At 34.3% G+C, this 13,470-nt stretch overlaps 2 protein-coding genes across 2 annotated transcripts in view; both read left to right on the top strand.

Annotated features, from left to right (window-relative positions):
• LOC137240585 (carbohydrate sulfotransferase 11) overlaps positions 1-13,470 on the top strand; it is a 94,818-nt gene that overhangs the window by 57,393 nt on the left and 23,955 nt on the right. The window lies entirely within an intron of this gene.
• LOC137240584 (uncharacterized) lies at positions 2,992-3,896 on the top strand. The gene is made up of 2 exons (XM_067767058.1): positions 2,992-3,483; positions 3,584-3,896. Exons 1-2 carry the CDS (start codon positions 3,310-3,312, stop codon positions 3,761-3,763), a joined length of 354 nt encoding a protein of 117 aa, XP_067623159.1. The 5' UTR covers positions 2,992-3,309; the 3' UTR covers positions 3,764-3,896.

Below are 13,470 nucleotides of genomic sequence, written 5' to 3'. Positions count from 1 at the left end.
GGAAGTCTCAGTTTGGGCGAAACCGAACATTATATACCCAGCGTGTTCTTATTATATATGTATATATATTAAGGATACATTTCAAGAGAAATGTCTCAAGACTAAATGGTATGAAGCACACTACCTACGTACATATACCCAAATATCGTCTTCCGTCAGAAGCTATAATGAAGGGCTTAATTAAAAAGAGCGCTGCCATTAAAAGTTTTTTTTTTAACCATCGTACTTTACGCTAAATATATATAATGGTAATGTAGTACGTGCCATAAATGTATTGCCAATTTTGTAATGGTTTAAACTAAAATCAACGTTTTGTTTAAATGTCGGCATGGTCGCTTACGAGCTTTTCTCAGATCTAAATAAAAAAGCAAGAATGGAAAATTCCAAAGTGATACTAACGGCTTCTGATTCATGACTTATAACACTTTCAAATTTTCTTCTCTTCAATGTAGGCGGTGCCATTTATAAAAATTTTACTCAATTTCATTTTTGCGTTATAAAGGTAATCGAGTTGTTTGTTTCATCATTCCGCCAGTATTTATTAATCAGGTGTCCCATTTTTCCATTTTTCGAAATTTTCGATATTGAAAATGATCGAGTGGAATCTTGCGATCGATTTTCGATATCGAAAAAATGGGCGCGGCTATTTTCCATTTTGGCCATTTTCAATGCCAAAATATTCTGGACGCAAATAGCTTAATTAAAATATTTTTCGATTCAGATAATTTTATCTAAGGAAGGAATCTATCTCCAATACCCTTGAGCACAAGGTCACGCTGGGTATAATAATATTGAAATTACTTTGTTTAATAAGACATACATATCTAGATAGGTATAAACAAAATGTACAAATATTAATGATACATAAATGTTTTGAGTTTTTCTAGATAAAAACAAATATACTCAGACAAGTAAAAATGATTCGCCATACTGTGAAATAAAATGAATCACTTAAAATTATAATGCCACTTGTTTTTCTAAGAGGAAATTGATAAAAATAAGTTTTTTTTCATCGCCTGATCATCCAATTAATTTCAGTGTAATTTGCAGAAAAAGAGAAAGTTTAAAGATAAAAATTAAATATTTAATCATTATTTAGTTGCATATAATTTATTATCTTACACATTTTCACTGCCACCGCTGAGGCATTCTGCTACCTAACAAAGACATTTATTTGAACAATTGCTTGGGTTAATAAATAGATACTTGTATGCGGCAATTTGTTAAAATGGCTTAAGTTGGCTTAGACAGAAATGTGATAAATGCACTGATTCCTAACATATTATAGAGGACCAACATTTTAACTTTTTTTGCCTTCGTCGGTTGTGACGTGCAAAGTTGTAATTGGTATTGTCCTGAAACATAACGCATTTATAGTTTTTATACTGACCAAAATGCTCCACGTAGATTAAGGAGACCTTAACCGGTATGTCTAGGTTGCTCTTTAGGGTTCGTGAATCAGATGTGCTCCGATATAAGTACATTCAGGTACTACTTCGGCAGCCTCGGCGATAAAATGTTGCTCTGCCAAAACATTCGGGTAATCTTACCTTGATATTTTATTCTACAAGGATGCGCCACTTAAGGTTAAGGAATACATACAATTTATAAAGATTGCGAACCAGCCATTGAGTTTTAAGCTATTATTCATGCTTTAAAAGACACTGCAGGCTGGATAAATCGTTAAACTTCTGGTTCTGGTTCATAAAACGCTTAAGATGAAAAGATCCAACGCCTCTGACTTGCAGAAGGGATGTTCTAATAAAACTAAAAAGGGAACTAAAGCATATATTTACATTTCTAGTCTTAAACCTGGTACGTTGACTTAGCGAAGGCTGAGGAGAGATAGCTTAAAGCCAGTTGATTTTAAAACAAACCATCTACTGGTAACCCCTGCCTTGATGCTAGTTTATTTCTAGATATTAAGCATCGAATTCGAGATATACATCGTTCGTCAGATTAGCCGACTTTGGTAAGCCTTTCCTGTTTAAAGTGCTTTCCGCACTGTAACATTTACAATCCGTTTTGGTAGTTAGCACGGGATTCCTTCTGCCTCTGTTTAAACGTCTTAAGCCTTGAATACTTTTTCTTTCGTTTCTTTGTATTACCCATTAAGTTTGCTTTAAATTCTCAACTGATTTCTGAAGTATTTAAAAGGTGTGCAATCCCAAATTCGGGTCTTCCACTGCAAAATGAGAGTGCTTTTTATGCAGAGGATCTCTTTCCAAACTGAAAATTTTTAAGGTGTTATAAAGAGAACGAGTAAACTAAGATGAAAAAAATAAAATTCCATAAAAAAAATAAAATAAAATGAAATAAAATTAAGTAAAAAAAAACAAAATAAAACAGAATACAATAAATTTAAATAAAATAAAGAGAAATAAAATAAAATAAAATTGCAAAGAATGCAACAAATTAAAAAAAAAAATAATAAATTGAATACAATAAAATAAAATAAAATAAGATAAAATAATATAAAATAAAATAAATAAAATAAAATAAAATAAAATAAAATAAAATAAAACAAAATAAAATAAAATAAGATAAAATAAAATAAGATAAAATAAAATAATATAAAATAAAATAAAAAAAAATTAAATAAAATTAAATTAAATAAAGTAAAACAAAGTAAATTGAAATAAAATTAAATAAATAAAGTAAAAAAATTAAAAAAAAAAAAACAGAATAAAATAAAATAAACAAAATAAAATAAAATTATATAAAATAAGATAAAGTGAAAATAAAATAAATAAAAGGAAAATAAAACTAAATAAAATAAAATGAAACAAAACAAAATTAAATTTAAAAATAAAATAAATTATGAAATATTAAAATAATAATACAATTATTTTGAATTTCGTAATCATCCAGCTAAAATAGTCCCGTCTTGTCTTTCATCATTTCAGATTGTAGGCAAATGTTTTGGTTTCATAACAAAAACTAACAATAATTCTTCAAGTAGATTGGCACTCAATTGAGAACACTACTTTTTTAGCTGAGTCGGAATTCACGTTAGACTTATTTTAATTTTGCAGCTGGAACTTTAAGCAAATAATTCTAATAAACCCCTGAAAAAAGTAGAGAACTTTTCGTAAATCGACTTAGCCTATTTAAAAAGAATGCCCAAAATATGTAAACATGTTTAAAAAATAGTAGCGATAAAATATTTAAAACCATCTGAAATATATCAAGCCAAGTGAAAATTGTCTCATGCGGGCAGTTTGTATTTGAATTTCGCAGTTGCAAGTTAAAAATACTTAATTGTGCGCATAAAATTTAAATTAGGACGTCCAAAAAATAAAAAAAAACATGAAATCATTTTTCGTATTAATGTTTTTAGCATTAATTGCGCTTGTAGCAGGTGCTAATGATTATTTCTCATTCGGTAAATATCAAGAAAATGAAACGAAGTTTGACTGTAAGCGCATTGTTGCTGAAAAGAAATTGTTTTGCAAGACATCTGGGGATTATAGTTATGAACAGGTTTGTATATTAATGAAATTGTGAAAATCGCTTGTGAGTTGTGAAAATGGTGGATTAAAATTAATATTTCTGATTTTCTTTCACATATTTTCTTTAATAGAATATAGAAAACCCTATTAAAATTACGCGTGTCGAAGCGACCGATAATAGTGGAAATGGTGGAGAGGTTAAATTGATAAGCGGTGGGCCCGGTCATACTTCTTTTACGCTGCATTACGAAAGTGAACTTGACAATGCTTTTGATTTTAATGTCGACATATATGGAGAAGTACAGAAGTAAAATAAATTTGATATTAAAAAGTTAACAATACAGGACATCTTTAAAATAATCCTATAACTTACGTATGTCAGTTTTAATGAGTTATATTATATAAATAAAGACAAAATCAGAAACACTGAAAATATAAGAAAAATGTGATGCATATTTCTTTTTTGTGGCCGAAATAGAAGTATTTCCGTTGTTGTAGAGCCTCAGGATTCGCACAATTGGATACATAACCCATTCGAGTGGTCTTTGGCTCCGCATGCGCTAACATTTAGGTACATACATATGATCTAAGAAAAAGAAGATTTTTTGATTTCTTTTCATGTTCAGACAAAAACTCCTAAGAGTGTATAAAAAATGCATTCGAAAAGCATAGTTTGCAAAAGTATTGAAAACAAGTAAGAAAGTCTAAAGTTCGGATGAAACCGAATATTACATACCCACTTGAAACGCTGTTGTTGCTTGCTTTGTGTGGTTATAAGGCTGCGCATTAATACAGATATGGTGCTATTCTGAGCTCATTTTCGTTAAAAAGAAGTAAAAAAGGGTACAGAGGCTACAACTAATGAACTTGAGCCGGTAAAATGCAGTTTTCCTTCAGATATAAGGATTTTCCTACAAAAACTGTTTATTTTAAAATCTTATATAAGTATGTTTGTTTAATGGTGTGTTCAGTTTATACTTATATTTAAGAATTCATGAGCTTAACACCGGCTTATAATAATTGAATTTCAATTATTATATTTTCTAAGAGAAACTGAAAAGAAAGAAACATTTACTGGCATATTGCGATGGACCATTTCGAAAACCGCCAACGTAATCATCATCAGGCAATTTTGTAATTTTATCAAAGGTTTCACCGGGATTCGAACCGTGAATCACATGGTGAAAATGCAGTAGCCTTTAACCACTAGGCCATCCTGCTGGTATTTGTTTTCTTGCTTAATTCAGTTTTTCTCATTTCTACACTAACAACACAATTGAGACATTGTTAGTGTAGAAATAAGAAAAACTGAATTAAGCAAGAAAACAACACAATTGAGACATTGTTAGTGTAGAAATAAGAAAAACTGAATTAAGCAAGAAAACAAATACCAGCAGGATGGCCTAGTGGTTATAGGCTACTGCATTTTCACCATGTGATTCACGGTTCGAATCCCGGTGAAACCTTTGATAACATTACAAAATTGCCTGATGATAATTACGTTGGCGGTTTTCGAAATGGTCCATCGCAATATGCCAGTAAATGTTTCTTTCTTTTCAGTTTCTCTTAGAAAATATAATAATTGAAATTCAATTATTATAAGCCGGTGTTAAGCTCATGAATTCTTAAATATAAGTTTAAAATCTTATATATAAAATTCTCGTGTCACAATGTTCGCTTCCGTACTCCTCCAAAAAGCCTTACCGATTCTCATGAAATTTTATGAGCATATTGGGTAGGCCTGAGAATCGGCCAACATCTATTTTTCATACCGCTGGGAGGCTAGGGTCTCGAGATATAGCCCAAAACGTGAACCCGGGTACCCCTGGAATGTGTTTAAACAATATGGATATCAAATGAAAGCTGTTGATGAGTGCTATAGTACAGGATAAACTGGGAGGCTAGGGTCTCGAGATATAGCCCAAAACGTGGACCCGGGTACCCCTAGAATGTGTTTATACAATATGGATGACAAAGGAAAGCTGTTGATGAGTGCTTTAGTAGAGGCTAATTTTCATAACCCTGGGTAACTGGGGCCTCGAGATATAGGCCAAAACGTGGACCCGGGTACCCTAGAATGTGTTTATAGAATATGGATAACAAATGAAAGCTGTTGATGAGTGCTTTAGTAGAGGGTAATTTTCATACCCCTGGGTGACTAGGGTCTCGAGATATAACCCAACACGTGGGCCCGGTAACGCCTAGATAGTGTTTTTACATTATAAGTATCAAATTGAAGCTGTTGATCAGTGCTTTAGTACAGGGTAGTTTTCATACCTACTGGTGACTAGGGTCTCGAAATATAGGCCAAAACGTGGATCAGGGTAACACTAGGATGTGTTTTTACATTATGGGTATCAAATTGAAGCTGCTGATGTTTGATTTAGTACAGGGTAAGTTTTACACCGCTGGGTGACTAGGGTCTCGAGATATAGGCCAAAACATGGACCCGGATACCTCTAGAATGTGTTTTAAGATTATGGTTATCAAATTGAAGCTGTTGATGTATGCTTTAGTACAGAGTAAGTTTTACACCGCTGGGTGCCTAGGGTCTCGAGATATAGGCCAAAACATGGACCCGGATATCCCTAGAATGTGTGTATTATGGATATAAAATGAAAGCTGTTGATGTATGCTTTACTACAGAGTAAGTTTTACACCGCTGGGTGACTAGGGTCTCGAGATATAGGCCAAAACATGGACTCGGATACCCCTAGAATGTGTGTATATTATGTATATCAAATGAAAGCTGTTGATGTATGCTTCAGTACAGAGTAAGTTTTACACCGCTGGGTGACTAGGGTCTCGAGATATAGGCCAAAACATGGACCCGGATACCCCTAGAATGTGTGTATATTATGGATATCAAATGAAAGCTGTTGCTGAGAGCTTTTAAGTAATTTTCATTGTGGAAGAACTGATAAATATGCATGCGAAGCCGAAATAAAGTCATGAATTAATAATACCCACATACCTATTTATATACGTCCTATTCGATTTGCCTGAAATTTGGTATATAAATTTGCCTGTGTTAGTATTTACGATGCTTTTTTCCGGGAAGTAGAACAGAGACGGACTGGGACTCGGATTAGGACTAGGACTGGGACTGAGACTGAGACTCGGAGTGGGACTGGAACAAAATACATACCACCCTCTGGGACTGGCAATAAGAGATGAAGAAGAATGAGAAAAACTTGAGAGAAGAGAAAAGAAAAAGAAGATAGAAAGATATAGAATGAGACGAAAATGGAGATAGATGAAGCGAAAAATACGGAGGGAGGAGTGAATACAAAGATTAGGAAAAACTGTAGAGGGGGAGGGCAGAGTTAGACGGAAAAAGCTTATTAAAATTCAGGGCAGAACAACGTCTGCCGGGCCTGCTAGTAAAGATATAACAGAACAGAAAACATAAAAACACAAGTCCTCTAAGGACTAAGGGTTTTTGTCTTACCTAGATATGAAATAACTAAAAACACATCGCTGCAATGGTACTGTGTGTTACATTGTGGCAGGTAGTCAATTATTTAGGCTTTTGTTAACTGGGGAATTGGGCTTTCCGCCTTTAAAAGTTTTGGGTAAACATTGTCCTGGAAAAATTCAACGAGCGCTCAATATTTTGAGTGAAAAGTAATATTTTAGTTTAGTATTGTTTGGTCGCTTAATAGTTTTGACATAGTTAAAACAAATAATAGTTTAAACGCGATATTTTCAAAACGTTTATGAAAACTAAAAAAGTTAAAAACAAATTGGCAGTGATAGTGTCTCTTCCAAATTTCAATGTAATATCCTTAACAGGTTTTGATTTACGGCTAGTTAAACTTCCAAATTTTCTTCTTCTATACGTTAGTGGTGCCATGCCCATATTCCAAAATTCATGGAATTTATGTTTTTCGCCATTAAACCAATCCGCCTTCCAAATTTCATTAGCTTAGCGATATTCGTTTTTGAATTATTTCATTTCTTCCATTTTTCTAAATTTTCGATATCGAAAATCTAAATCCAGATAAACCCATATACCTCATTTGGTGAAGATATCTCAATATTTGCTCAAGTTATCGTATTAACGGATGGACACACGGACGTTACTGATGATTTTGATATATGGATGTCTATCTCTATCTCGATTCCTTTATACCTGTACAATCAACCATTATCCAATCAAAGTTATAATACCCTGTGTACAAGTACAGCTGGCTGTAGTTAGTGTAAAGCGTAAAAATAAGTAACTACACATCTTCCATATCGTATGGAAATCGAAAAATGGCAATTTTATTTCAGAAAAAATCGATTGGACTTCAGATATTGTCAGTAAAGATAATTTGATTTCAGAAAACTCCAATCGATTTTTAGGATAGACAATCGAATTTCAGAATACGAAAATAGGATTTCAGAAAATACAAAATGGATTTCAGAATTCACCAGGTTACTTTTCGAAAATACCTTGCAAACGATTTTACCCATTTGAAGACTTTGTTAATAACGATATATATTAGATTCACATAGGCTCGCCGCAGTGGTTAAATAACTTGCTACAAAACGTGTTGTGCTTAATAGCGGAGACACGAACCTCTGTTCTCTGTTCTACGGTGCTATCAACATAAAATATCTAAGTGGTTTTTAGATACTAAAACGGCACCTTATTTGTGTGTTTTTTTTGTTTTTTTTTTAAACTATATTTATTTTTATCTTTTCCTTCTTTTAATCTCGCCTAATCTGATTGGAACGTCTACGGTAAACGCTTAGAGCGATGTACCCTGTTTAACTAGCTCATCCGATTTTTCATTTCCTTCCCAGGAACGCAATGTAGTTGTGTATTTCTCCAAATCAAAGACTCCTTTCAGGGATTACTTACACTTCAACACCAGTGGCGTAGCTACCTTGGGTGGCACCCATTGCGGAAGTTGGTGGTGTCACCCAATCTAAAGTAAAGAGCAATAAATTGTATATGATAAAGGTCATGGATCATTTATTATTTATAATATTGAAGAAATAACAAAACACAATAATAACAAAGACAGAAAAGGAATTGTTATACAATTAAAATTTCTTCTTTCTAGCTTTGACAGCTGCAAACTCAGTAATTATAATATACCAAGATTGCTAAGCCGTGATTGGGTAATTTTTGCCCGCAAATATTTTTTTATTAACAATTGTTTTTGTTTTATCGGCCTATTGATAAAGGATTCAGGTTCGATTCGAGCTCAAGGCCAGAATAATAATTTTTTTTAAAGATCATTGTTTTTTTTTTAACCTTTATATTAAGTCCCATTCATGTTTGTCGCCTCATTTCCATACGAATTTTTGACCCACGGAAAAGTCTTTTTCGGTAACTTCCCGTTGAGCTAGACACTTGATACATAGAACATAGTTCAGATCTGGGAGAGATTACGATGCAAGTGAAAAAATCCGCTACGTGGCGCACGGATCGAGATATACAGAAATTTTATTTTAAAATGGAAATTTTGCGATCGCCTTTTAACTAACTTTTCGGCGATCCAGAGACTTGTAACTTAGCACATAGTTTGCGAGTCGATGGCACTACAATTCGTGGAAAACATAATGCCACCAGGTAATAGAGAAAAACGAAAGTCCCTGAAAAAACGCAGGGTATCTTGCGACCGATTTTTAAGTAACTTCCCGGTGAGCTAGAGACTTGAAACTTGGGCCGTGAGGCAGAACCCGGTGACAATGCAATATTTGATCAAAAAAATTTCGCTAGGTAGCGCATGGATCGAGATATTGAGAAAATCAGTTTTGATTTGGGAATCTTTCAATCCATTTTTAACTAACTTCCCGATGACATAGAGACTTGTAACTTAGCATAGAATCTTGCGATCGCTTTTTGAGTAACTTGCCGGTGAGCTAGAGACTTGAAACTTGGGCCGTGGGTCAGAACCCGGCGACAATGCAAAATTTGATCAAACAAAATTCGCTAGGTGGCACGCGGATCGAGATGGTAAGAAAACAAATTTTAATTTGGAAATCTTTCAATCCATTTTTAACCAACTTCCCGGTTACCTATAGACTCGAAACTTGGCACTTAGTTAGAGGCCTAGTGATAATACAACTTATAGAAAACAAAGTTCCGCTAGGTGGCGCGCTAGTCAAAATAACTGCAAATCCTTTAAAAATGGGGGGGGGGGGGGAATCTTGCGATCGATTTTCGAGTAACTTCCCGATGATCTAGAGTCATGAAACTTGGGCCCTAAGTCAGAACCCGGTGACAATGCAATATTTTATCAAAAAAAAAATTCGCTAGCTGGCGCATGGATCGAGATATTGAGAAAACTGGTTTTAAATTGGGAGTCTTGCAATCGATTTTTATCAAACTTCCTGGATATCTAGAGACTTGAAACCTGAAATATAATTTAAAACTCGGTGACAGTGCAATCTTTGATAAAAATATTCGAGCTACGTAACGCACAAGTCGAACTATTTAGAATGCGAATTTCACCACGATTTTCAGCTGTACAAATTAAGTAGCTGACAAACGAGGTGGACTTCTCTTTTTATGATGCGAGGTGGAATTCTGTTGTTTTCGCCAGTGTTGTCAGCGAAAATTCCACTAATTCTCTTAAAAATTATGCTATTTTGAACAAATAAATAAAGATAAGAATTTTCACTTAGGAATTACTTAAATTACTAATCAAAGGTGCAGTTGCCTTTTTGTAGGCAATACTAAAAAATTGAAAATAAAAAGATGATAAAAAAATTTTAAGGACTACCTTTATATAAATGGACGAAAAAATAGAAGGCAATTTTTCCTTTAATACAGACAGTCTTGTTGAATTCTTTAACAATAGCTCTTGTAAGAATTTTGGGATTTAAAATTATAAAGGGTAATTAATTTTTCTATAATTTAAAAATTGTATTTTGTTTTTAGAATAGTAAGTAGAAAATTTTTCAGGCAACCTGCCACAGTTGCGCAGATAGATCCATTTCGAAGGGTGCTAAGCCTTCATCATCAGTACGCTTTAGGCTCGCTGCGCTAACCACCGCTGTATAGCTAAACCTGCATGCACAAAAATTGTGTATATGGGCAAATCCCAAAAACTTTTACTTTTTTGGATACCCTTGATTTTTTGTTTTGAATTTTTTCCATAAAATTTTGAGGCATCGCTGAAACGCTATGGAATTCAAACTGAATGTTGTTTTTGTGACGGAGATTCTAAAAGTATGAGCAAAATTAATGTGCTCCTCCAATACTCAAAACTATCACAATCAAAGTAGCGATACCTTTTTTTGTCATTTTCAATATTGACAGTTTTTTGCTTATAGCTTTTTGAGGCAACTGAGTATTGAAATTTGGATTATCCACGATAATAGCGTACCAGGGACTAAAAATACGTGGGGCTTCAAATTCGATGTGCCCTTTTCAGTTTTGAAGGTAGAGGCAGAAAAGTGGAAGCACTTGGTTGCGTAAATTTTTTTCAGGAGCATGTTTTTTCGTGGGCACAGCTACAATTTTACTCTTATCACTTCATACCCGTTTGTTTATTTTTTCTCTACACCACAGTAGTATAACATCAATTGACTCATCTTGGAATATTCACGCAAGGAAAGTTATTGACGTTTGTAAATGGGGCAAATATACGAAATTTCCGACAAAAATTGGCAATCATCAAAAAGTGCAGACAATTTTTTTTTGTATTTTTTTAAACCAGTTTTTATTTAAAAGTAAATGAAAAGAAACACAAATTTGGTACAAAATAAAAAAAAAAAAATAAATTTTTTTCTACACTTTTTGACGATTGCCAATTTTTGACGGAAATTTCGTATATTTGCCCCATGTACAAACATCAATAACTTTCCTTGAGCGAATATTCCAAGATGAGGCAATTGATGGTATACTACTGTGGTGTATAGAAAAACTTAACAAACGGGTATGAAATATTTGACGGTTACCCGGTTTCATATTTTTGCCGATATCTCTAAAACCGGGTTTCCGGTATCAACAAAATTTTACCTAAATATACCCCATATAGATATATACATCCTGATAAAATTTCAACACAATCGGTTAAGAAGTGTTTAAATAAGTAAAAAAATTTAAGGTTTTCAGGGTTTATATTGTTATCAATATCTCCAAAACCGGATCTGGGGCATTACAACTTTTTTACCTAAACGCACTTCGTTCACATATCTATATGTTTTTAAAGTTTCAAAAGAATCGGAAGAAAGGTGTTAAAATAAATTTGTTGCAAACTTTGCAGTAAAAAATATTTGGCGGTTATTTGGTTTTATATTTTATCTACAAAACCGGGTCTCGTGTATCAAAAAAAATTTACATAGATAACAGCTGCATATATCTCCATATTTTGTTAAAATTTCGATATAATCGGTACAGAAGTGTTGAAATAAATTTATATTTAACATTGCCACCTCAATTTATATATATTTTGCTCGATCTTTTGACTATATCTTTTTGAGGCATTATGTAAGACGAGCAACGGCGATGCACTATAGCTCCAATTTACCCCTCAATGTTCCTAACAAAAAGATATTTGCGTTTCAAAAAAAAAAATTTTTCTCCAAAAAAACCAAAGTTTGGCGGATTTCCCCATGTGCTTAGAGACCATAATATATCCATAATATATACCATAATATATGTACTCCAAACTGAAAAAAGAAGCGGAAAGATGGTTTAATGGTGAATGAGGACAAAAAGAAGTGCCAGCTGTCATTGAGCAAAGAGTGGGCTCATTTATGCCTTGGCAACCACGCTACTGTTGGCAGCCAGAACTTCGAAATAGTAAAAGACCTCGTTTATTTGGGAACCAGCATTAACACCAAGAACAATATTAGCTCTTAAATCCAGTGAAGAATCACTTTTGCCAATAAATGCTACTTTGGACTAACTAGGCATTTGAGAAGTAAAGTCTTCCCGGAAAATCATGGTTTACAAGTCATTTATCAAACCTGTCCTGTTGTATAGTGCCGAAGCATGGACCATGACAATATCAGATGAAGCGGCTGTGGGAGTGTTCGAGAGAAAAGTTCTTCGAAAGATTTACGGACCTCTGCGCGTTGGCGACGGTGAGTACCAAAGTAGATTTATTAATGAGCTCTAAGAGCTTTACGCAGACATAAACATAGTCTAGCGAATTAGAACGCAGCGGCTACACTGGTTACGCTAATGACAAATGACGCTCCGGCTAATAAAGTATTTTTATTGAACCTGCCTATGGAAGCAGAGGAAGAGGGCGGCCCCACTCCACTGGAAGGACCAGGTGGAAAACGATTTAAATTCCCTAGGTGTGACCAACTGGCGCCAGTTAGTAGATCGAAGAAGCGATTGGCGCGCCTTGTTCGACGACCATAACAATTGAAACAGTTAAGCGACAATTAAGTAAGTAGTGATTATACAGCATACAATACCACACACTACGCCTAAACTTATACATTCTCACAAATACCGATATTGTACATTACGCCTGCATTTACGTTCTGCATGTATCTCCCCTCTAACGCTAACGGTTACGCTTACATCTGCATCTTACGTTTACATTTCGGATTTCCCCATACCGTGAGCACAGATATTTGCACATCAAAAAAGCGAATCCAGGTTATTGTTTTTTTTTCTGTGTGTAAGCTGATTTTTGTGATGATGGCGGCCGCCGTGGTGTGGTGGTAACGTGCTCCGCCTATCACACCGAAAATTCTGGGTTAAACAAAATAAAAATTTTGAACGAGGTTTTTCAATTAGAAAAAAGTGTGTCTAAGCTGTGTGTCCCATCGGCAGGATTTGACAAGCACTCCGAGTGTATTTCTGCCATGAAAAACTTCTCCGTGAAAACTTATCTGTCTTACAGACGACATTCGGAGGCGGCTTAAACATGCACGTCCCGTCTAGAGGTTTACGCCGATCACTTTATCGGCGGCAGCGGCATAGGCTCTATTATATACCGGTGGCGGCGGGTAAGGCGCCGCGCCGGTGTTCTTACTGTAAAAAGAATGATTTTTATACTCAGCTGAGCAGAGCTCACAGAGTATATTAATTTTGTTCGCATAATGGTAA

This window comes from Eurosta solidaginis, chromosome 2, assembly GCF_040869045.1.
Source record: "Eurosta solidaginis isolate ZX-2024a chromosome 2, ASM4086904v1, whole genome shotgun sequence".
Taxonomy (NCBI): domain Eukaryota; kingdom Metazoa; phylum Arthropoda; class Insecta; order Diptera; family Tephritidae; genus Eurosta; species Eurosta solidaginis.
The sequence above is the reverse complement of the archived record's forward strand: the minus strand, read 5'-3'. Positions and strand labels throughout refer to the sequence as shown.

What these genes read in the sequence shown, in the direction of transcription:
- LOC137240584 (XM_067767058.1), top strand. Translation starts at nt 3,310, where the DNA reads ATGAAATCATTTTTCGTATTAATGTTTTTAGCATTAATTGCGCTTGTA. An exon ending in GGGATTATAGTTATGAACAG is followed by an intron (nt 3,484 to 3,583) that starts GTTTGTATATTA and finishes TTTCTTTAATAG; the next exon opens with AATATAGAAAACCCTATTAA.